The sequence below is a fragment of the Dicentrarchus labrax genome, unplaced genomic scaffold, assembly GCF_905237075.1.
Source record: "Dicentrarchus labrax unplaced genomic scaffold, dlabrax2021, whole genome shotgun sequence".
In the NCBI taxonomy this organism is placed as follows: domain Eukaryota; kingdom Metazoa; phylum Chordata; class Actinopteri; family Moronidae; genus Dicentrarchus; species Dicentrarchus labrax.
The window spans coordinates 24,131,917-24,157,711 of NW_026136710.1; the positions used below are offsets into that span (position 1 = coordinate 24,131,917).

The 25,795-nt window shown below is 40.3% G+C and overlaps 1 protein-coding gene and 1 long non-coding RNA gene across 2 annotated transcripts in view; both read left to right on the forward strand.

Moving 5' to 3' along the window:
* Nucleotides 1–11,701: 11,701 nt before the first annotated feature.
* Nucleotides 11,702–25,795, forward strand: part of LOC127370391 (uncharacterized) — a 75,593-nt gene continuing 61,499 nt past the window's right edge. Inside the window, exon 1 of the long non-coding RNA XR_007886218.1 lies at nt 11,702–12,329. This is a non-coding gene — a long non-coding RNA (uncharacterized LOC127370391). The remainder of the gene's footprint in view (nt 12,330–25,795) is intronic.
* LOC127370376 (E3 ubiquitin-protein ligase MARCHF3) lies at nt 14,984–25,299 on the forward strand. The gene is made up of 5 exons (XM_051412386.1): nt 14,984–15,144; nt 19,370–19,639; nt 23,452–23,656; nt 23,771–23,980; nt 24,669–25,299. Exons 2-5 carry the CDS (start codon nt 19,413–19,415, stop codon nt 24,819–24,821), a joined length of 795 nt encoding a protein of 264 aa, XP_051268346.1. The 5' UTR covers nt 14,984–15,144; nt 19,370–19,412; the 3' UTR covers nt 24,822–25,299.

Here is a 25,795-nt window from a genome sequence, read left to right on the forward strand (position 1 = left end):
GTACAGCTGGTTGTCTGACTTGGTTATGCGCAGCACTGGCACACTCCAAGGAACTGTACTGTCACCGTTTCCGTTCACCCTATACACCTCGGATTTCTGTTCCAACTCAGGAGCATGCCATCTACAGAAGTTCTCTGATGACTCCTCTATTGTCGGCTGTATCACAGATGATAGGGAGGAGGAGTACAGAGACCTGATCCAGAACATCACTAGATGGTGCAACAGAAACCACCTACAGCTCAACACAGGGAAAACCAAAGAGCTGGTGGTGGACATCCGGGCCCCCCTCCCCAGTTGCTGTTAGGGGAGAGATAGTGGACACCTACAAGTTCCTGGGGGTGACACTAAACTGGACTGGACGGACCACACTGAGACCCTCTACAGGAAAGGACAGAGCAGGCTGTTCTTTCTGAGGAAGCTCAGGTCCTTCAATGTGTGCACTCGGCTACTACGGATGTTCAACCATCTGTAGTGGCCAGTGTCATCTTCTTTGCTGTGGTTTGTTAGGGAGATGGCATCGTGACTAATGGTGCCAATAAGCTAAGCGAGCTGGTGAAAAAGGCTAGCTCAGTTATGGGGAAGGAGCTAGACAGTGTGGAGGCTGTGACTGAGCTCAGGCAGCTCAGGAGCACAGCCACAGACTGATCCAGCCCTGAGCCTCAAAGCGGTTTGGAGGCTCGTTTGTACCATCAGCCATCAGACTCCACAATGCCACAGCACCCAGTACCTCCCACCCCTGCTGACTAAGACTGGTTTTAATTCAACCAAACTTAAATTGTACATGTACAGTTTAGATTTTTTGTCAAGCTGCTTAAAATATTTTGCACACCATTGTACTTTCACATTGCATATAGTGTATATACTTTTCATTTATAGTTTATTTTGTAATATTCTTATTGTGATAAGATTGTATGTACACTGTACTCTTTTTACTGCACTATACTCCCCAATGCTGCTATGTGTAACTTGAATTTCTCCTACCGGGGATCAATAAAGGTATATCTTATCTTATCTTACGTTCCTTTAAATTGTGATCCTTGGATTAGGTTACTGACTACATTATTTAACAGGTAATTAGTAAATGTATCAGATTACACTTTTAAAGTCTGCTGTACCCAGATTTAAAAACTGTAATGGGTATGTCAATGGCGGTTTCTATCATATGTCATATTATATATATATATAGGTTTCCATCTAATGAAGCCATAGCTTGACGCTCTATCATCCCTCTAGTCTGTATCCAAAATCCACGAAAAATCCAGGAGACCACTTGTAAAGTTAAATTCTTTACTTTAAGTCAAAAAAGGTGTTACAAAACAAAATCTTTTCCACTTACAATATAATAAAAATCAATATACAGAAAAGGAGAGATTGAGAAAGAAATGGCTTAATTACCTCTCGGTAACACCCCTAAACTCCAGGATCATTAAAGGACCAATCAATTGCAAATGAAATTTAAATATTTTCAATTATTACCACACATTTCAAATCTAAAGAATCGTACAATTAACCTTTTGCATTACTGTAAATACTTGAATTACTTAATAATCAATGAACTGTGTAATTTAACCACTTAAACATCAAGAAATGCTTTTAGGCTCCTACATTACCCCTAATTGTTATCAATGTCCTTGAAACAATTAACTTAACTTAAATGGAAGGAGCCGACATGCTAAGCTACTTAACTAAAGTTAAATTATCTGGAGAAATCTTGTTCTCTTCTTTGTCCTGTCCAGACATTAGTCCCTAATTGTCTTTGCTCATCTCAAATGAGGACTTGATTTCAGAACAGTCCATCAATTATCCTCAGCTTCTTGAAGAAGACATTGCTTTGTTACTGGGCAACAAAGGTCATTGGTCTTGGTCTTGACTTTAACCTGACGAACAAAACCATTCTTGTCAGGAAGAGTCTCCACAATGCTTCTAAGTGGCCATGAGTTTCTGGGTGAAGTGTTGTGCACAATTAGCACCACATCACCAACGCAGATGTTTCTTCCAGGTGTAGACCATATTTGACGTTCTTGGAGCTGTGTGAGATATTCTTTGCACCAGCGTATCCAGAAGACGTCCGCAAGGTACTGGACTTGTTTCCATCTGTGGTTTGTGTATTGGTCATCCTTGTTGAATACACCTGGTGGTAACTCTGGTTTGACCTTAAGTAATAGCAAGTGGTTGGGCGTTAAGGCCTCCAAATCACTGAGGTCTGAAGATGTCTTTGTGATGGGCCTGCTGTTTATAACAGCCTCAGCTTCACACATCAAGGTATGTAGACCTTCTTTATCCAAAATTTGTTCCTTCACTGTGATATTCAGAATCTTTCTGACTGAACGAATCAGCTGCTCCCAGCTCCCACCTTGGTAAGAACCTGCTGGAGGACTGAAGTGCCACTGAACACCTCTCTGTTACAAGTCTTTTCCAATCTTGTTGGTGTTCCATTCTTTGATTGATTTCCTCAACTCACTGTCAACCGACCGCAAGTTGGTTCCATTATCTGAGTACATCTCTTTGACTTGTCCTCTTCTGGCAAGGAACCTCCTGATTGCATTGACAAATGCATCAGTGTCAAGTGAAGATGCGACTTCTAGATGTACTGCTCTTCTGGCGAGACATGTAAAGAAGAGACCATATCCCTTTACCTGCACTCTTCCTCGTTTCACTATGAATGGGCCAAAGTAGTCAACACCGACTCTTGTGAATGGAGGATCATCATCTGCCATCAGTTGCTTGCCAGTAGTTCCATGTAGTCTTTACAAGCAACACACTTGGACAAAAACTTCCTAATGGCTCCATTTGCTCCAGGATCCAGTATTTCTGTTGCAGTTGAGCCAACATGTGATTCCTTCTGGCATGAGCTGTAACATCATGAATGTGCCTCAGCACAAGCTGTGTGAATCCTTTGGCAAGATGGCTTGCTGCCTGGAATCATCTGGCACCACTGCTCGGCTCAACCTTCCTCCAACTCTCAGGACTCCATTTTGCTGAAGTACTGGATTCAGCTTATAGAGTGAGCTGCTTTTCTTGACTCTTTGACATTCCTTCAGCATTGTCAAGTCTTCTTTGAAATTCTGTTTCTGACAGTGCTTCACAATTTCTGTTTCTGCTACTGTCAAATCCTCACACGTTAAGTAAGTTCCCTTGTAAGCTTTCTTGAACTGATTCATCCTGCTTTCTTCGCTTAATGTGTTTGGTTCCTTTTTCTTTGCTTTCAGCTCTTTAAGCAAATCTTTCAGTTTCAGAAACCAAGCAACACCACGTTTTAGCTTGTTCCAGGATGAGTAATAAACCATCAACTGGTTCATTGCATCTTTGGGCTCTTGTAGCTGAATGACGTGCGCTTGAGCTACTCTTTTGACCTCTGGGTCATCCATGTCCAACTGCATTCCAGGATCTGGATTCTTAGGCCACTGGTCCTGTGGACAAAGCAAGAAACCTGGTCCTGAGAGCCAACTTTCATTTGTCAAGAATGCTTCCACAGTCTTGCATTGACAAATGCATCAGTGTCAAGTGAAGATGCGACTTCTAGATGTACTGCTCTTATGGCGAGACATGTAAAGAAGAGACCATATCTCTTTACCTGCACTCTTCCTCGTTTCACTATGAATGGGCCAAAGTAGTCAACACCGACTCTTGTGAATTGAGGATCATCATCTGCCATCAGATGCTTGCCAGTAGTTCCCAAAAGATGGATTCATGAAGATCCAGCTCAAGCTCTTTCTTCAGAAGCTTGTCCATCTTGACTGCAACGGTGGCTGTAGTCAGTTCAATTCCTCGGTATGGTTGGGGACTTCAAGGGTGCGACCCTTGCTTTCGCCATCATCAATTTGCCATTTTGATGTTGCTTGTTTGTCGTTTTCCATCTTGATTGTGTTTTTGGATCTGGGTGGAACAATAGCTGTTGTGAAGACTTTCCTTGGTTTTAGTGTCTCTGCGTATCGCGGTTTTGATTTCTGTTGAACCGGTTCTCTTGTGCTTATAGTTGTTTCTTTCAGGTTCCCAGAGTGGGTGCAATAGATACTTAACTTGCTTGTTGACCAAGTTCGACAAAATCCATGAACTTTGCTCTATTCTTTGTTTTTTCTTGTAGGTCGCAGGCATACTTTCTCCAAGTTTCTTTGAGATTGTATGGAAGCTTATTAGCCAGTGCCTTTATGTTAGCTGTGTTGTCCAAGTCTTCCATATAGCTGATATCTGTCATAGTGTTGGAGCAGCCTGTGAGGAATAATGCAAAGGACTGTAGCACCATCTTCTGACTTGATGCTGACCAATCCAAAGCCTCCTTTATGTAGGCCTCTGCTATCATGTAGTCATCGCCTGAAAACTCCTTTAGCATTTATTTAGCTTTTGCGTAACCAGCAGCGGGTTCCACGTGGATACAGCTCTTAACCAATTCATGTGGTTGTCCACTTGTATACTGTAGCAAAAATTGTAGGTGATCTCGATTGTCACTGGTGCGGCCTTCAACACCATGTTCAATAGATCTGATGAAGGATTTATATTCAAGTGGGTCGCCCCTGAACGTTGGAATGCCGAGATCAGGAAGTAGCGATGCTTTATGATTCTTCACAAGGTACTCTGTGACGTTGGCTTGCTGTGAGATGGCCTTACATAGACCATCAAGCACTGGTCCATCACTGCTAGGCATTGTGTTTAACATCAGGTGTAGGTAAGGTGTGCTTTGATGGAGGTTGAAGAATATTTTTCACATCTGCTTTGCCAACCTGTTCATCAACTTCCATGATGCTCCTGTCTGCTTGTGTGTATTCATATTTTTGCAAAACTTGCAATTTTGCATCCGACTGAGCAAGAGCAGTCTGCATCTCATGCATTTCCTTTCTAGCCTTTATTGCAGCTTCTATTCTTTTTTGTTCAACCTCAAACCTTTTTTCTTCCGCTTGCAGTTGAGCCTCTCTGCATCTTTTTTCTGCATGCCAATCTGCTTCTTCCCTTTCATTATCCAACTTCTCCTTTAAAGCTGCAGCCTTTCGAGGATCCAGGTCTACTTCGACGGTTATTGATTGATTTTGATGATGTAGACCTACTATCTGTGTGCTTTATCTGTCTGTCACACTCTTTAGCTTGCTCAGAGCATTTCAGGACCTCTTTCATCCATTCCTCACATTTCCTGAAGAAATCAATCATAGTTTTATATTTAGGGTCAAACCCATTAGTTTATCCAAATCAAAAAATCGTTGCAAACCAGAATTTAGATCAGAAAATTCCTTTTGCAAAGCACTGAAGTCCACACGCACTTTGTTCTTAACAATGTCGACATTTGCATCATCCTCCATTAATTGTTCAATTTGCTTTACCATGACCGTTAGCTGGGATAGCTTGTACCTGCGTTGCCTTTTGCTCTTCCACAGCCTTCTCCGTCATTTTTACTGTTCTTTTTTCACTGTCTTGTTCATCCATTACAATGTGTTCCTCTTCATTGTTCAGCCAAACAACGTCCTTTAATCTATATGTCACGCACCTGTAGTACTGTCCAAGTGGCCTGGCAACCCGGGTCCAAGCAAGAAAAGCTACAATTTACAGCGTTATGTCACCACGAAGTTCCGAAAACCACCGTGATGTCCATGATATTCCTTCTTCCGTAATCCACTTGCATTCAGGCAGTTCCACGATTCATTAATCCGTGCAGAGCGAGTTTTTTGACTAATATAGGTTTCCATCTAATGAAGCCATAGCGTTCAAGATTCAAGAAGCTTTATTTATCCTGAGGGAAATTCCTGTGCAACAGTTTCAATACAAAGGTGGTAAAGTAAAGTACTACAGGGTTAGAGTAAAAATAAGCTAACATAAAATAAAATAAAATAAAATAAAATAAAACAAAATTAAATTAAATTAAAGGCTAACATAAAATAAATCAAACAATTAACTAAATGCAACAAAATGCAAGCACTTACAGGTAACATAAGTAGAAAAGAAGAAAACAAGTAACTAAATGTGACAAAGTGCAACAAAAAGATGTAGATGTGTTATATAGTCTGATGGCCACAAGAAGAAAAGACTTCCTTTGGTGTTATGTGTTACACTGGGGGGGAATGAGTCTGTTGCTGAAGGTGCTTCTGCTCGAGGTTAGCACCTGGTGGAGAGGGTGAGCATTGTTGTCCAGGATACTGTGCAGTTTACACAGCATCCTCCTCTCAGACACCACCACCAAAGAGTCCCAGGACCCCCAGGACGGAGCCAGCCTTCCTGGTGATCCTGCTGATCTTCTTGACGTCTGCTGCCCTCAGCCTGCTGCCCCAGCACACAACAGCAAAGAAGATGGCACTGGCTACCACCGACTGGTAGAACATCCTCAGCATGATGTTACATACGTTGAATGACCGGAGCCTCCTCAGGAAATTGAGTCGACTCTGGCCCTTCTTGTAAACAGCCTCAGTGTTCTTGGCCCAGTCCAGTTTGTTATCCAGGTATACTCCAAGGTATTTGTAATCCTGGACAACATCCACAGTCACACCGTTGATGGAGATGGGTGTGGGGGCAGATTTCCTCCTGCAGAAATCCACCACCAGCTCCTTAGACTTGGTGGAGTTGAAATGCAAATTGACATCCTTCTCGTCTGTATCCAAATCCACGAAAAATACAGGAGACCACTTGTAAAGTTAAATTCTTTACTTTAAGTCAAAAAAGGTGATACAAAACAAAATCTTTTTCGATAATAATATAATAAAAATCAATACACAGAAAAGGAGAGATTGAGAAAGAGAGAGAGGTGTGGCTCCACTCTCTCTGCTTGTCCGAATGGCTTAATTACAACGCCCCTAAACTCCGGGATCATTAAAGGACCGAAATAAGTTTTAAAACATTCCAATCAATTGCAAATTAAATTTACATATTTTCAATTATTACCACACATTTTAAATCTAAAGAATTGTACAATTAACCTTTTGCATTACTGTAAATATTTTAATTACTTAATAATCAATGAACTGTGTAATTTAACCACTTAAACATCAACAAATGCTTTTAGGCTCCTACAATATATTACACCTGCTCTATATACATATCTTTAATACACTGTAGTAATTTATAAGAGACAGAGGCTTAATATCTGCACAATCTAGTCTCTGGCTTTTAACCTTTTTGGTGTCAACAATAATATATTGCAATAAGTTATTTTAACTCGAATAAATTGTTAAAATGGATTACACTACAACATTTTAAGTAAGAGAAATTCAGTTTTTTAAGTTCTTGATGAAGCAGCTTTTACTAGTAATTTTAAGTAACACTAAATTAGTTTTGTAAGTTACAGGAACATGCTGATTAAGTATTTTTTATGTATTATGTATTTTGTTTTCACAGTAGAAATAAAAATTACAAAATTAAGTCAGTGTCACTTAAATTTACTAAAGCTACTTGATCAAGAATGTTTTTTTAACTTAAAACATTGAGTTCAATTTACTTAAACATTTTTGATTAATCAGTTTCAATTAACTTATCTAGTTTACAGTGTGTACAATTTACTGACTGCAAACATTCCCTACTGATTTTATTTTTTGTATTCACAAAATACCAACAGCTGCTGATATTTAGTTTGCACCTGGTGGAGTACAGTTGACTTTATGCAGTCAACTGTGTTAACATGCAGGGGCGCCGCCAGGAATTTTGGGCCCCATGACAAAAAAATCAAATTGGGCCCCCTCTGCGCAGGTGTTGTCACCACATCTCTAGGACCTAACTGTCCCATCAAAAAGCTTTACATAACTCTAATTAAAGGCTTGCAACTGTCTTGCTTCTTGTAGTTCAATACTAGTACTAGCACAATATTTACTGCTGGTGATTTGTACATGCATGCAAGTCTGCATACAGTATGCAGTTCACTATTTGATGCAAGATTAAAAGCAACCATAAAAAATGTGCTAAAGGCCATCTTTTACAGTCTCAATGTATTTTTATTGTAACATTTCAAAATGGAAAATTCTCTTAACGAAATTAATTATTATTATTAATTATGAATTATTATTATAATAAAGTCTGTATCTATAGATGTCATTCCATAAGTCAATCTAAATGAACGTATCAAACTGGATTATTTTAATATTGTCTGTATCTTACATGCAGGCTCAGGTTTCCAACTGTCCAGCATCCAGTACAGAAAGTAGGTTGTTGTTGTTTTATTTTATTTCATAATGATCATTATGTGAGAAAATAATTGTTATTAATGTGTTTGAATTTCTGTCATTAATAAATATTTCATTTTCTTTTTTGTAATGGTAAAAAGAGCAAGAGAGACAGAGAAATCCCCACAGACTCCCTGCAATGATGCTAACTGGCCTTTCATTGAACACAATGTTGCTCAGCTTCTTCACTGGGACAGGGAGGGGTACAGTGATGGGGAGACTGGGGTGCTGCTGACTCATCTGTTGTTAAGTCTGCTAAAAGGGGCAGGGACAATGATTTAATATGAATATGTTGCTAAACGTTTCCCTGAACTGATTATATGGTGATTAAATGTAGGCTAACACTAGTCTGTAGCTGTATCTTATTTCACTATGGACATTAAGCCAACAGGTTAATACCACTCACAGACTATAGGTTACCCACATTTCTTGGTGAAACACTGGGTTCATAGACCGCGGAACCGGGGGGGTCAGGGGGGCCACGGCCCGGGTAACTTTAGTACTCTGACAAACTATTTTATATGAATAAAAGCCTTAGTTGTATCTGTGTTTTTACGAGCCAAACAATACTAGTCACCACACCTTCACTCACTCTCACTAACTGCTGCCGATAAAAAACTCCCACTGACTGCTGCATTTTGATTTGAAATTAGTGTGCAGTGTTTATCAACTACGTCATGTGTGAGCGTCGTCGCGAGCTAACGGCGGGCACCTGCCAAACCGCTGGTTGCATTACCTGAGAAAATGAAGAGACAGAAGTCAATATCCGGTTTTTTTACAAATAAACAGGCAAAACAAAATGAGCAAACTACTCCAGCTTCCACTGTGGCCTCAACAACAGACCCGGAGCGTCCATCTCCACCACGGACTCCGACGACCTGCCAAGCCATGGCTAGCTGCTCTCCTCCGGCTTCAAGCCAAGCTACCGAGAGCCACTGTACAAGTGAGTGTTGCGGGGGGATCTCACAAAGCCTAATCAACCTCACGAGCCTGCTGTGCTGATGAAGACCAAAAAGGTACAGGGAACTGGCTCTTCACAACAAGCAAGATCAGTTCAATATCAGTGGTTCAAAGATTTTAACTGGCTGACATTGTGTGAAACAAGCGGGAAACTTTACTGCACGCAGTGTCACTGCTGTGCAACCAAAGGCCTGGGGATTAACAAACACATGGAGCCTGCTTTCACCATTCACGGTTTTCAAAACTGGAAAAATGCTATACCGACATTGAAGGAGCATACCCGAAGCAAACATCACAGAGAGTGTGTGGCTCAATTTCAGGTGTTTGTGTCACAGCAGCCCAGCGTGGCCACACAGCTGGATACCCAGTTACAAGCAAACCAGAGGATCAACAGAGAGATGCTAATAAAACAACTAACTTCTCTGAGGTTTTTGGCCGGCTAAGGTTTAGCCATAGATGGTAACAACCCACAGTGCAGTAACCTGTACAAGCTGATGCAGCTGAGATCTGAGGACTGTCCCGATATCAAACGGTGGCTCAAGGAGAAGAATTACATGTGTCATGACATTATTAATGAGATGATCCACTTGACTTCACTTGATGTTTTACGAAAGGTTTCGTCACCTATTCGAGATGGATACTATGCGATACTCGTGGATGAAACCAGAGACATTGCTAACAAAGAACAGCTTGTTACTGTACTTCGCTGGGTGGATGACACATACACGGTGTGAAGATTTTTTGATTTGAAAACAGATGCACACACAATTTTCACTGTGCTAAATGACATTTTGAGACGGTACAATATATTGCCTGAGTTGTGCAGAAAGTCCGCTTTAAAGTGCACAATCCTGCAGTTATATTTGTGCATTGTTTGGCACACTGCCTAAACTTATGCCTCCAAGACGCTGGGAAAAAATGCAAAGTGATTCGAGATGCATTGGATATTGTGCATGATGTGACACACCTGATTAAGCAATCCCCCAAACGAAACCATGCATTTCAGTCACTAAAAAACTAAATGAAACCAGACACACAAAACCTGCGAACCCTTTGTCCAACACGATGGACAATGAGAACTGGCGCTTTAAAGTCAGTTATTGACAACTACTCTGTGCTTGCCACTGCGGTGGAAGAGTTTTCAGAAGAATCCCGTGATGAATGCGGTCGGAAAGCTGGAGGCATTTTGGCCATGCTTGAAAAATTCAGCACCCATTTCAGTCTGCGCCTCGCTTATCTGGTTTTCTATCCAACCGAACAGCTGTCCAAGACATTACAAGCCACTGACACAATGCTACAAGCTACTTTGAGGTGCTGGACTTGCTGAATAATGAACTGAGTCGTTGTTTTGATCAGAGTGACTTCGAGGTTGTGATAGACATTGGAAAGCTGCTTGTCGCAGCAGCCTCTGGTAAACAGGTGACGCTCCCGTCTTCTGTAACGTCCTTATACGCAGAGGATTTTGACTTTGACAGTCTGCGTGCACAGTTGAGCTGCCAGACACCATAAAGACATCAGGGATTCAAACCAAGTCTGAAAAAACATCAGTAAGGCTTATAAGTGAAGCAATGAATGCTAACCCTGTGGCCAAAGAATTACAGTCAGAAGTGCACAAACTGTTGAAACTGTTTTTCACGATCCCAGTCACTACAGCATCAGCTGAAAGATCTTTCTCAACACTTCGCCGTATCAAAACATACCTGCGTTCAACTATGACACAGAGAAGGCTTAATGACTTGATGTGCAGCCACATACACCGGGATGTTCTGGCACAAGTGGACATGACTGCTGTTGGAAAGGAATTCATCCAGCAAAATGAGCGACGCAGACTGGTCTTCGGGAAGTTCAAGGACCACTAACGTAAGTCCGTTTTTTTTACATAACCTACATGTCATTTTCTGTGGTATGGCTGCAGTAGGCGTTGGCCTGTTGTGTTGCTTACTTTTCATTTAACTGCGCAGCTGCGCTTGTTTTGTTGTGTGTGTGCGTGCGGCTCTGCACATCAGTCTGATAAGAGTGTTGACTTGTGATGATAATGACTATGATGTTGATTTAGATTCAAGGCAACAAGATGAGTTTTGGTTGTGGTTGTGGACTGGACTGGATGTACTTTGTTGTTTGCTATAGTTTCATCTGTGCGTTTATGTGTAAATATGCTTGGCCTGTTGTGTGTGAATGTTAGAGTGGGATCAGAGGGGTTAATCTGAGCAAGCATGTGTGCGTGTTCATCATACGTGTACTGTAGATGTGACTGTGTGGTGTCAGAATAAAAAAAAGTGCTCCGCAATGTTATTCAATACATCAGTAATATTGTCTGTTTCAATGCATAATATGGATGTTTACTTTTTGGTCAAAGGAGGTATTTAACTTTTACTGCCAAAAACAAGTAAAAACAAAGAGATCATTAATTTTATTATTATATTTGAAATATATATACTGAATGATGATGGTTTAATAATTTTATATTTGTTTTTACCTATTTTTTGGGGGCCCTGTCAGTCATGGGCCCTTGGAATTGTCCTAACTTTTCCCCCCTATATGGCGCCCCTGTTAACATGGATCAGTTTAATGATTTGGACTGCAGCTGCTGCAGGAACTCCTGAAAGGTGATTAATTCAAATTTATAGTGTGCACAAGTTATTAGCTTGTTCTGATCTTGTTTGTGCAATGATCTGCTGACAGAAAGATAAGTAAATCGAGAGTAAGTTTGGGAGGCAGACACCCTCACCACATTCAAGAGTAGGCTTAAGACATTCCTCTTTGATAAAGCTTATAGTTAGGGCTGGATCAGGTGAGTCCTGAACCATCCCTTAGTTATGCTGCTATAGGCCTAGACTATCGGGGGATTTCCCATGGTGCACTGAGCTCCTCTCTTCCTCTCTCTCTCTTTCTGCACTCATTCATGTTCCATTAATGCATGTTACTAACTTCACTTCTTCCCCGGAGTTCTTGTGCTTTCTCGTCTCGCAGGTTCTCATGGATCCTGGTGGAGCCTCCTGCCATGGTCCTGCTTGACTGCCATTGCCAATACTGTTGTTGCTGTGCACCTGTCTGTCTGTCTGTCTGTCTGTCTGTCTCTCTGTCTGTCTGTCTGTCTGTCTGTCTCTCTGTCTCTCTCTCTCTCTCTCTCTCTCTCTCACCCCAACTGGTCGAGACAGACGACCACCCACCTAGAGCCGGAGGATCTGTCCTAGGTTTCTGCCTTTTAACAGGCAGTTTTTCCTTGCCCTTGTCGCCAAGGTCTTGCTCATGGTGGTACTGTTGGGTCTCTGTAAATAATGTTCTAAAGAGTTCGGTCTAGACCTGCTCTATTTGAAAAGTGTCCTGAGATAACTTCTGTTATGAATTGGCACTATACAAAAAAAATTGAATTGAATTGAAGTGAATTGAATTAAATATATTGTCTGCACAAGATAATAACCTGTACCAGTTCTGACCTTTTACACAAAAAGTAAAATATCATCATCAAGTATTTATTGAATTCTTTTAATCTTGTTTCTAACTGTCTGTTGCATTTATTATTTCTATAAGAAGGAAACGTTACAGAGGGAAGTTATTTGATTTTAATTGAAGCTGTTGTTTGATCTGCACTTTCACATTAAAGTGTTGTTTACATTAACGTTTAATAAAACTGATAATGTGTTTGTTAGATTTAGGTGAATGATCAAACATTGACAATCAATAATACATGTGGCTGGCCCCATATAGGCCTGGGCTCCCTGTGTGAAAATCACACACATCACAAAGCTCCATGAAAGAATCCACTTTAGAAATAAAAATCTGCTGACCTTTCCACTTTTTCACTTTGCAATTGAACTTGACCCAAGTTGACCTGCAAAACCTGAACGCTGAAAACTGGAAATTCTTTGGAGAGCTGAAGCCTGAAAGCATCTGGAAAACAGAGCTTGTTGAAGAACCGAACCAGTGGAGCACTGAGAGGAGAAGAAGAAAAGCAAACAGTAACAGACCAACAATATAATATAATATAATACAATACAATATATAATATAATATAATATAATACAATATCTAATATATATATAATATAATGTAATTTGATATAATATATAATATAGGTATAATGTTATCTAATCGTTGTGGTGGTGTTAAAAATATGATGTTTGTTCCACAAGTATAGGTGTGTGCAGATAATGGAAACAGTGTCACAGCCAGGATCGAGGGTAGGACAAAGTGGACTTTTTAACTAAGTATTTATTTCACAAGATATAACAATGATAATATAAAGTATGTCAATCAGTACATCAGTAGTGTTTGTGTGAGTGACAGTGAAGTATAATAGCTGAGGATCAGCTGATGCTAATTAGTGAAGCACTTTTCTTCTTCCCTCCTAAAAGGGAAAGACAGCCCAAACAGGAAGTCCATGGCTGTCACAATAGCTATTATCGCTTTTAATGAATATTGTGTCATTGTGTCCCCTCAGCTGCTGCCACTTGCTCACCCCAAACACCGCCCAGAGGTGAAAAGGGGAACTGAGTGTCTTCCCCCAGAGAGAGACACTGATAGTTCAGACTGAATGAGAAACTAAATTATGCTGTAATACTGACAATGATATTAACTCTGTCCATCCACTGTATATATGAGTGCTTGTTATTATTTATAGGCACTATTTTATAGCATTACTCTGCCCACTATTGTTTCCATGTACTTTGGAGCTGTGCAGCACCTTCCTACATCTTAAAGGTGAAAAGGTCAGAAGAAGTAGGTTCTCTTTGTTCTTCTTGGTATGGGTTGGAGGGAAAAGAGGGAAATCAGATCTGAAGGGTGGAGCTATATATTCTTGGGGTACTGGTTTAGAGAGGAGTGGCAGCAATGCAGGTGGGGAGGAGACTTGTGATTTAACAGCTGCCCCATCAAATGGTACATTTGATAAACAAATCACATCCTGACTCGGTATTAAACGTAACAGTTTTCCTACAGGCCATAGACTTCTTGGCAGTTGGGGGTACGTTATTAGTACGACTATTTCTACCTTCGGATACTGAATTTCTTTTTGCCAAGTCGACTTATTCTCCATTAAAGTGAATAGTATTGGTGTGTAATTGCAGCCAAGGGAGCTCCCCCTGCTGGCCTTTACAAAGAATGCAGGTTTTAAGACACTTCTGCATTGGCTTCACTTTTCAGACCCGGAAGCTCTGTCCATTATATATATATACTGTCAATGGTTGCATGCTAACAACAGCTACATTAGCACTTAGCGTAGTTGGGGCAGAGCATCATATTTCACTTGGCTTGGGAGCCGGAGGGTCGCCGGTTCAAGTCCTATAGACCATACCTACCAATGTGGACTGGTAGCTGGACAGGTGCCAGTTTCACCTCCTGTGCACCTTGAGCAAGGCAACCTAACCCCAAAAACTGGTCCTGGGGCGCTGCTAATGGGGCAGCCCATCACTCTATCATCTCTCTCCATGTTTGCATGTCCACAAACGCTGCATGTGATTGATGCATGATTGTGCATTTCAGCCTGTGTGTGTGTAATAAAAAAGAGTGAAAAAAATGTCTCCAATAGGGGATTAATATCTGTGTCGCTAAAAGATGATGGGTGAATGCCATGATATTATTGGTTGAATTCAGTTAGTTACACATTTTCTTTTACTGAAAGACAAAATTGGATTTTGATATAAAAATACAAAGAAATTTAGTTTTTCTTGAATGTTTTGGCATACATTGATAAATAGGGGCACAATATAACTGAGGCTGTAATCTCAAAGGGTTAAAATTCAAATTCAAATTTCACCTGGACTGAATAAAAAAAAAAAAACACTTTACAAAAGGTAGGCAGAAGTGGTACTAAATGAAGAGCCCTTGGGGAGCCGAAAGAATCGGCTCTTATTGCGTCGGTGAGCCAAAAGATCCGCCTCACTACAGAGAGCCGAACTTCCCATCACTGAACGACACCGTTTTAGCTCAAAGCGGAAGTTCAGAGTGACTCCATAGCGTAGTAGAATACAAGGGCTTGTAGAGAAATTGCTACGTAACATAATTATTTGCCGTTCAAGCTGTGAGCGCTACTGTGAATTCAGGACGTCGACTAAAGGTAAGTGTGTGGCGTTTGGGAGAAATATAGGAAAGGTGTGGCTCGTTAGCTAGGCCTGCTGGAACGCTAACTTCCTCTGAACGTTGTCATCAAAACATATCGTGCCTCGTGAGTGTGGCTCAACGTGAAACCGCTGCGCCGTTACAGGCCGACACACCGTCCACCTGTGGAGCTCTGCTGTCAATACAGTGGCTGGCTCCCTGTTGTTGGCTTGCCGATCATGTTAGAAATCCGTATTAACGTTACACATTGTCCAGTATTGTGCTAATAATGTTACTGTTCGCGTCAGTTAGCTAGCCAACCTTACAGATGTGAACATCAGGAACTCTAAGGTGAAGTTGGTAAACTTGTTGATAAGCAGTGCCTCATAGCATGCTACATAACCACACTGCTGCTATATCAGCAGATTCTGGCGGTTTCACGATATATCACGGTGGGATTGTTTTTATTATTATTTAAATGATTTGTTTTTGCACAACTGGGCCTTTTATACAGTAGGGCTGCACAATTAATTTAAATATTACCAAATTCGCAATATGGCCAAGTGCAATGTGCAAATCTTAGAAGCAATATGCAAATCAGAGCTGTAATATTTAAAGGTAAAATATGTGATAAACATCACCTGGTCTACAAATCTTGTTGGATTTTTTTGTGAAAATTCAATTTTTGATGCAAAAATCATCAACCCTACATTATTGTGAATTACAATAACTATATAACAATATATATAATAATCACTCTATGATAGATAATTCATAATTACACATAATTCAGTCGGTACCCTTAAAAGTACAGTACCCAACCCTAGTATATACTAAGGGCTTTGGTTACTATAGAGTTTTCTAGGCCCAAAAAGTGATGCATGAAAGGGATCCTAATGTAAACAATTTTCATTGTTCAAACTGCAACATATTAAAAACAGAACTTAAAAATATAGATATAAATATAGATAACATTTTTCCTTTTCAAAACCAAATATTTCAATTGATGTTCTCTTGCACAAGTAAGACACAAAATGTGTGTGTTGTGTGTCATGTGCTAGTCCTGTTATAGAGTTATTTGTGGGTTATTAATTGCTGTATTATGAATTTATAACCATGAGTAAGAAGGGTGTTAATAGTGAATGATTTCCAACAGTTACTTTACATGAGATATAATACAGAGGAAATATGTGATGAGAACAGTGAGGTGAAAACTGAGAATCGTGAGACTGACAATATTGAATAAAACTCAGTAAGTCGAATAAATGGCGCACTTTTTTGCCATTATGTTTGCCTTGCCTATTGTAAACTTTGTGTGGGTACTTCACTTTCACTTTATTGCTAGATATTTAAGGTCCAGTGTGTAACATTCCGCAGGATGCAGTGAATTAAGGAGTTATTTCGACCAAATTAGAGTTGGTGAATAGTGGAAAGACTAACAAAGACTGTTTTGTTTCTGTCCACTTTGAATGAACATACGAGGATATGGGAGCGTTTTTGTCTATGGAGTCTGGTGTTGTCACAATACCAAAATTATTGTTTTGATACCGATACCAAGTCAAGAATTGCGATTTCGATACTTTTTCGATACTTTTCCTGAAAAGGAGAAACACTCTCAAATATCATTGCTGTGCTTTATTTTAAAACCAGGACATTTTAATCAAATAGCACACTAATGAATGAACATATGAGCAGCAGATATATTAAACATTTGAACAAAATATGAAATATCAAAATATAAAAAATAATTAGAGCAATGACATTCAAGTTAAAAAAAATAATAATTTAGCCGCACTATCTCAGTTATCATACGAAACATAAGAGAAAACATAACTTTATCTTGATTTTGAACTTTGAATAAAAACATGAACAGTGATTTTATTAAACAATGTAAACATTCAAAAGATTAAATATAATAATGCCTGGGGTACTTGTGCTGCTCAAACATAGCTTGGAGGGTTGGCTGCTGGGTTGGCTGCTGCCTGTGAGGAGTTGTTCTTTCGGAGCCCGCGGCTCCAGACTTCTGTAGCAGAAGAAAATGGAAACATTTAAAATATGATGGGGATAAATTTGTCATAACAGAGGACCTAAATAGTTTATGTGTGATAGTAACAATAACTTGTGACTAACTTAGCATCTCTATATGCAGCTAACATTTACTTAACCATAACGTTACCATAATTAATAGGAAATAATGAGTTAACCTAATGTTATTTAAGCTGTGATATATGGATTAATATAGGCTAATGTTTCCTGTACTTCAGCGTCTGATTTCTTTCATGGTTAACTTTATATTTGAGTCCATCATTTCTTACCAACTACGGTGGTGCAAAATAGTGACTTCTCACAAAATAAACCATAGCCTACTCATTTGACTTATTTAAGGGCATGAACGTGATCGTGTTATCTTTCACATACTAACCTGTCGGTCTTTAAACTCCTCCTACTACTCGGCGTGCTTGTCGGCCAAGTGTTTCTCCAGGTTGGAGGTGTTGGCTCCCTTTGTTTGCATTTGATGACAAACAGGTCTCGACTTATCGGTAGCTTTGCCCTCACTGTCAGCAAGGTAGGCAAAGTACTTCCATATTTCACTCCTCGCGTCATCTTTTTCTACCAGTCGTGGACCGGCGGCCACAGTATCACTTGTGCTCGCACATGCAGCCATGTCATTACAGTGTTTGTCACATGACAGCTGCAGCTTCTTTGCTGCGTGCGTGAGGAGAAAAAGCACAGACGTCCAAAGGGAGGCACTAGAAGCATGCGTTGCACCCCCAACATGAATACGTCTCTTACAAATCTGGAACGCGGCCATTCTGAGAAGTATCGATACTAATAAATTTAGGAATCGTGTCGTTTTTAATTTCCGAGAATCGCAATACTTTTGAAGTATCGGTGCACCGTGCAACACTAATGGAGTCTGGTGCAATATTATAGCTGGTATGGCTGTTTCTGGTTCAACAAAAGGTCTATCTCTGTAGGGATCCTTTCCATTATGTTGTCAGATGTGTGGATGCACTTTGACAGGCACATTTGTCCCATAGGATTAGCTAATGTTACATGGCAGCCATTTTTCACCTAACTTGGTGAATTTAGGGTTTATTTCAACTAGCATTGGTGATTGTTGGAAACAATTTTGGTTTTGTGAGTTCTATTTTGTTTCTATACAGTGTGTTTAACAGTTATCTGCTAGGTAAAATTACTTTTAATTACTTTTTTTCAACAGAGTCTGGCCGGCCATGGTGCCCATTGTTTTGGTCTGGTGCTCTAATGCGACATCTAGTGGCAGGGAATTTCTCTTGTTTGTTTGCTAGGACGCCCCAATGTTGGGGCGGCACTGGCTCAGTTTGTAGGGACTTGGCTTGGGAACCGGAGGGTTACCGGTTCAAGTCCCACAGACCACAATATGGAGTGTGGAGTGGTAGCTGGAGAGGTGCCAGTTTCACCTCCTGTGCACTGCCGAGGTGCCCTTGAGCAAGGCAACCTAACCCCAAGAAACTGCTCACAGGCGTCGCTAATGTGGCGAGCCCATCACTCAACCATCTCTCTCCCTGTTGCATGTCCACAAGTGTGTGTGTGTGTGTGTGTGTGTGTGTGTGAGAATAAGAAGAATAAAAAAAAAAAAAAAAAGAGTGAAAAGAAGAAATTCCCCTAGGGGATGAATAAAGTATCTATCTATCTATCTATCTATCTAGGCAACTCTACTAGTATGTGTCTGATTTTCATTATTTAAGATTTCTCTGGTGAGAAACAGCAGCAGTCAGGTTAGTCGAACTTATTTGGAAGAGAAAATGAACTTGAACTGTAAAAGGTAAGCTACGGACCAACTTCTTGCTTCAACTATGACCTACTGTACCAGCTGTGGTTGTGTGCACACAGTGTTCCTGTACAATTAAGTATTATTTTGTGCTCACTTCCTGTTTCACTTCCAAATAAACTGATTACTTAAAAGTGAAGTATGAGCAGTTAGATGATCTCACCATGTTCCCAGATGTTATTAAATGGCCAGAGCCGAGAAAGTAAAACGTAAGATGCAATAAACCATAGTTTTTCATTTAATGAAGGGCATTCTACCCGAGTGTGTGAAAAGTAGTTCATGCATGACTGCTGCTACGATCCGTGTCTACAAACCAACTAATTAGAATGAGGTTTGTGGTTTGTACATACCAGGGATGTGCTTTGTCACAGAAGCCTTCTTTCTGTCATCAAGTTTATCTCTGAACCCTCTCTCTCTCTTCCTCCTGTAGATGGGAGACTACCAGTAAGACCAGCCTTCCACCTTCTGCTGCCATGATGACCAGTCACTGCACGTTGTTGCCAGAAGTTTTGCCAAACCAGTGTCTATTGGCCCACCTGAACTGCCGGCCTGAGCTAGACTCTGAGGCCCTGTGTGCCTTCTCTGATGAGCCACCTCTCCCAGGTAAAATCATGGAGGAGTGCAGCGTGTCAACCAGTGAGCAGCCTCGCTATTACCCACAGGTGACGTCTCCAGGGTTGGAGGCATACACCAAACGATGGTAGGTCGTGGATGTATTTTAATTCTTTTTAAAAAAAATAATGTTTAACAGTCAATCTGAAGCAACGCTTCTGATAGCAGCTAACATTGCAGCTCCTCCCGGCTGAAGACAATAACTAAAGCCATAAGGATCATTTGTTTCAGACTGAAATAATCCTGGGAGAAAAAGTTTTGAATAAAAAGTTCACTGAAAGAAATTGACAAAAGTGTTGATAGTGAAATTGAGTAAGCGAGGTTATTGTGTGTAGGCATGGGATGTTACGAAAATTTCATGTCAGGGTTATCTTGGCCAAAATAATTGCAATACATGGTATTATCACAATAATCATGAAAATGTATTTCATATTTTTAAAATGGCACTAAAACATACTGGAATCACTTTAGCTTACATTTAGTTTAGAAACACATTTATTGCATCCCAGATAGGAAGCTCATCTCCCTCTTCTTTATTCTGGAATCTGTACTATTTCCACACATCCAGTTTAACTTTTTCTTTGGGGGAATACAACGGGCAAGCCGAGCCTTCAGCCGAGGTGAAAGGATTAGGATTTTGGAATGACTGGAAAGATCCTCTTGTCCCTTTGTTTAAAATAAATTAGAAAATCTATATAGGACTGTAAAGTGGAGAGCTAGACAGCTTTTTCAAGTCCAGCCATGTGAAGATATTCATAATTATGGAATTTCAGTGTTGTTTATGATTATAATGTTTATGGTCCCATCTCTACATGCGTGTCTATATTAGCAAACATGCAAATGAATTCATTATCTACACACAAATGACATGTCATTAGGATGCAGGTCCATATTAGGGGTGTAAGAAAATATTGAAATATTGCGATATTTTATTTTGTGATTAAACCCCCCAACAGCTGATAGCAGTGCTTTAAATGTAAGCTGAGGGCTGTGATGTTGGATGTTACAGGGACAGTGATAAATACAAATGCAGATGCCACTGTTCTGGTTGCTATGTTCTAGGAATTTTGTGCTGCTTTGTTGGCTAGTAGACACTGCAGCTAACCTGTATCCGCTTGTCAGTGAGTCCGTTCACCACATCGTCCGTTCACCACATCGTCCGTTCACCACATCGTCCGTTCACCACATCGTCCACCAGACCCAAGCTTGCTGCTATGTAAAAATTAAGAGTGTGGTCTGAGATGTTGGTGCTCTAGTGCGACATCTTGTGGTAGTGAATTTCTCTCACAGCCTTTTCAGGATGGAGTTTATCAAACAAGCAATTGTTTGCTAGCACACTAGGCAAGTCTACCTTCTATATACTGTGCTAACTGTACTATGTGTCTGATTTCATTGTGGATAAGATTTCTCTGGTGAGAAACAGCAGCAGTCAGATAAACAAACCCTCAGGTTAGTCAAACTTATTTGGAAGAGAAAATTAACTTGAACTGTAAAAGTATTCCCCCACAGGTCCATTGTAAGCAGGGCCATATAGGGGGGAAAAGTTAGGACAATTCCAAGGGCCCATGACTGACAGGGGCCCCAAAAATAGGTAAAAACTAATATAAAATTATTAAACCATCATCATCATCAGTATATATATTTCAAATATAATAATAAAATTAATGATCTCTTTGTTTTTACTTGTTTTTGGCAGTAAAAGTTAAATATCCCCATTGACCAAAAAGTTAACATCCATATTGACCGACCACCCCCCTGTATCTACATGAAATGGTTTGGTCCTGCTTTAGCGCACTTATCAGTGACGGTGTTTAGTTGCAGTCAGTAAATGCAGAACTACAGTGATCACAATGTTAACTAGTAAATCAAAATCGGGTTTTCAAAAAAGGAAAGAGAGAAAAGAGAGAGAGGAAAGACAAAGGAAAGGATGTCAATCTGTAACCCAGTGTTTCACCAAGAAAGGAGCCTATAGTCTGTGAGTGGTATTAACCTGTTGGCTTAATGTCCATAGTGAAATAAGATATCCAGCTACAGACTAGTGTTAGCCTACATTTAATCACCATTTAATCAGTTCAGGGAAACGTTTAGCAACATATTCATATTAAATCATTGTCCCTGCCCCTTTTAGCAGACTTAACAACAGATGAGTCAGCAGCACCCCAGTCTCCCCATCACTGTACCCCTCCCTGTCCCAGTGAAGAAGGTGAGCAACATTGTGTTCAATGAAAGGCCAGTTAGCATCATTGCAGGGAGTCTGTGGGGATTTCTCTGTCTCTCTTGCTCTTTATACCATTGCAAAAAAGAAAATGAAATATTTATTAATGACAGAAATTCAAACACATTAATAACAATTATTTTCTCACATAATGATCATTATGAAATAAAATAAAACAACAACAACCTACTTTCTGTACTGGATGCTGGACAGTTGGAAACCTGAGCCTGCATGTAAGATACAGACAATATTAAAATAATCCAGTTTGATACGTTCATTTAGATTGACTTATGGAATGACATCTATAGAGACAGACTTTATTATGATAATAATAATTAATAATAATAATAATAATTAATAATTAATTCCGAAATTTTACAATAAAAATACATTGAGACTGTAAAAGATGGCCTTTAGCACATTTTTTATGGTTGCTTTTAATCTTGCATCAAATAGTGAACTGCATACTGTATGCAGACTGCATGCATGTACAAATCACCAGCAGTAAATATTGTGCTAGTACTAGTATTGAACTACAAGAAGCAAGACAGTTGCAAGCCTTTAATTAGAGTTATGTAAAGCTTTTGATGGGACAGTTAGGTCCTAGAGATGTGGTGACAACAGTATCAGCTGGGGTTGTGTGCACACAGTGTTCTTATGCAATGAGAGAGCAATGAGGCATTATTTTGTGCTCACTTTAAATTTCACTTCCACAAAAACTTTTTCTTTTTTTTTTTTTTTTAAGTGATTTCACCATGTTCCCAGATCCCAGATGAAAATTTCTTTGAAAATTGAGAGGTCTTACTCCCACTATTCCCTCAAATGTCAGCCATTAATCATTCCCTTCTTCTTCCTCTTTGGATTAGGCAGACTAAACAGTACAATGGTGTATTGCTGCCATACTGTTTGTTATTAATATTCCTTGTATATATATATATATATACATTTTATTTTTATTTTTTTTAAATCTAACATGTCCGTAACAACACGGAACTCTAGAAACACAAGCTAAAGGGCCGTCATATGTCCACAGTCTCACTGTGAATTTGTATCCGTATAATCCAAAAACTGTATTCTTTACAAACTTTATGTTTTGTCTCACAATGAAGGCTGAGTGAGTTGGCTGTATAAGTGGGAGAAGACCGTAGGAATGAGAAGGGACCGTTACAATAATTAATATTTCTCACTAAAATAAGTGCTGATGGGTGGATTGCGGAATTGATTGCTGCTTCCTGTCTGGTGCTGGAGAGAGAGGCTATTTGTGTCTGCTTTCAACGTCTGTAGCTCACTGCATGGCTCCTCCAGTTGTTTCTGACACAACCAGATTTTTAGATGGTATTAGATTAAATTTTTCTGGCGTTGACAAGACACTGGAGTGAGCGCCAATTTGCTTCTGACCTGTGGGGATTTGTCAGCAATCTTGGGGCTAAAATCATGCAGTGTGAACTCGGCATTAGTGGCATCCAGGAGGACCTCTAGTGGTAGGCACTGGCTGGTTTCCATGTCATGGAGACCTTTGAGAGGGAAGGCCTGACTCCTCCCAATGGCTCGACTTCCTGATAAACATGCATCTGCGTTCTTGAACAAAGGATGATTAGATGGTATATAAACCATAAATTACATTAACATGAAATGAAACCAAAAGAAACAAATGAGTATCTTCTCATGGTTCTTCTCCTCCTCAGTGCCGTGCCAGAAAACCCCATGTGTCGTATCTGTCACGACAGCGGCACCCAGGAGGAGCTGCTGTCCCCCTGTGAATGCTCCGGGACCCTAGCCACCATCCACCGCAGCTGTCTGGAACACTGGCTGTCTGCCTCAGGAACCAGCTTCTGTGAGCTCTGCCACTACCAGTTCACTGTGCAGAGGAAGTCCAGGTCGCTGCTCGAGGTACAGGACGGTCAGGCCAGCTCCGGCATGAGAAAGATTCAGTCCAGTGGTTCTTTGCATCACTGATCATTGATCTAGAGCCTGACTGTGCTTTCATTGTTTTTGGCGGTGTAGTGGCTGCAGAACCCAAGTCTTCGTCAGGAGAAGCGCACCCTGTTTGGTGACATGGTGTGTTTCCTGCTCATCACCCCTCTGGCCACCATCTCCGGGTGGCTCTGTGTACGCGGGGCCATAGATCATCTTCAGTTCTCCAGCCGACTGGAGGCCATGGGGCTAATCGCACTTACTGTTGCTCTCCTCACCATTTACCTCTTCTGGACCCTGGTTAGTATGCCGTTATAAATGTATGCAATGTTTATTACATCAGCCTGCCCAGCTATATATTTTGACACATTTTTAGAATGGCAGAGGTCATAGAGACAGTTTAACATCATCCAGTTTGAATCCCCAGACATGTCTTCTCTTGTTTAAATATTCAGCCAGTTTTGGTGGTTCTTTTTTTGTGCTTTTCTCATGACCTACAGCAGTTTTAATTTCATATAATCTTCTTCTGTTTTAATTGCCAGTAGACATACAATAGGCCTAAACTGCATTCATAAAGGTCTTAAAGCTGCAGTAGGTCATTTAAAAACCAAAAAAGACTTTTGGTCATATTTGCTGAAACTCTCCTCCTGAATCCACTCGGCCCCGGACAAAAACGAGAAAGATAGTTGATTGTTGAGTCTCATTCCCAGTCTTGTTATTCAAGACCTTGGGAATGAGACTCAGCAATCAACTATCTTACTTGGCTCTGATTGGTTGTTTTTTGTTTTCTTGTAAATGCCATTAGGAGCACTAGGAGGAGCCGGAGGAACCCTTATTTTTTTCTGATTATCTGTCTCATGTACTGCTGTCAGGATATAGTGAAAGTTTCAGCAAATATGACAAAAAGTTATTTTTAGAAAAGTTAGCTAGTGCAGCTTTAAAAAGTCCTAAAATGAAAGTTAAATCCTCATGTTCCCGTCTTCTTCAGGTGTCTCTCAGGTATCACTGTCGACTGTACAACGAGTGGCGACAGTCCAATCAGAGAGTAGTCCTCCTCCTCCCGAGGGCTCAGGCGTCAGCGCTGCACTCCTTACAAGGCTCACAGCGAGGGAAGCAGCCGTCCAAAGAGTCAATAGTCTGAGTGCCGAGCCGGCTTGGAACCGGCTCTCATCAGTGGGTGGAATCCGTTCATCTTCTGCTCTCTTTGCACTTTTTAAAGCACCGTGCCATGTGTGAACGGCCACAGGTCCAAGCAGCACTTTATTCTCAGAGACCATTGTGAACAAAGTAAATGACTGCCTCACCTGGACACGAGGGATGCTGTCAGCTGTTACACTGTCAGCGTTTTGGTTGACCAAATGACACAAGGCTGAACACTGTGATGTTAACTTGCAAGAGCATTCTGGTGCAGGTTCATGCACATTAACAGCTACAGCCAATCTGAAAGTAGTCCAATGACAGTTTGACTGATTGATTGATTGATTGATTGATTGATTGACTGATTGATAGATAGGGACACACTTAAACCAAAGGCTATTTTTGTATTTGAAACATTTTGTTGTTTGGTCTGTTTCATGTGTGTGTTGATGTAGATCAATAAAATTCACTGTTCGATTTAATTTGGTTATATGAAGGGTTTCACTTATTTTACATGAATCTATAATTTTCATGCATTAGCTCTCCATCACAGAACTTTCCAAAGTAAATGCAACAGCTCGGCATGTATTGGAGAGACAAGATTGTGCTCGGGGATTAATGATTGGCGCAGAAGAATTTGAAGGACGTAATGTCAAACAGTGGTTGACATTTTAACATGTTTAAGGGATGTTAAAGATAACCTTGTTTAACACAGTGGTTCCTAACAGTTTTTGTGCCCCCAGTCTTGTCAGATGAACTCTAGAACCCTTTAATCAACACCACCAATATCTTCCAAATGTGTTCATTAAACACTATTCACTATTGTGTATGTGAATATTACATTATTTGTTTAACTTTCCCTTTGTACTACTTATAGGACAAGCCATATATCCATTTTTAGCTAACTGTTTATCCATTACTCTGCTATTTCAACCATTTATCCATACTAGTGCAGTGCCCGTAGGAAGTATGTATTGC

Coding starts and splice junctions, on each gene's coding strand:
- LOC127370376 (XM_051412386.1), top strand. CDS start 19,413: ATGATGACCAGTCACTGCACGTTGTTGCCAGAAGTTTTGCCAAACCAG. Junction 19,640..23,451: donor GAGGCATACACCAAACGATG/GTAGGTCGTGGA, acceptor TCTCCTCCTCAG/TGCCGTGCCAGAAAACCCCA. Junction 23,981..24,668: donor TTTACCTCTTCTGGACCCTG/GTTAGTATGCCG, acceptor CGTCTTCTTCAG/GTGTCTCTCAGGTATCACTG.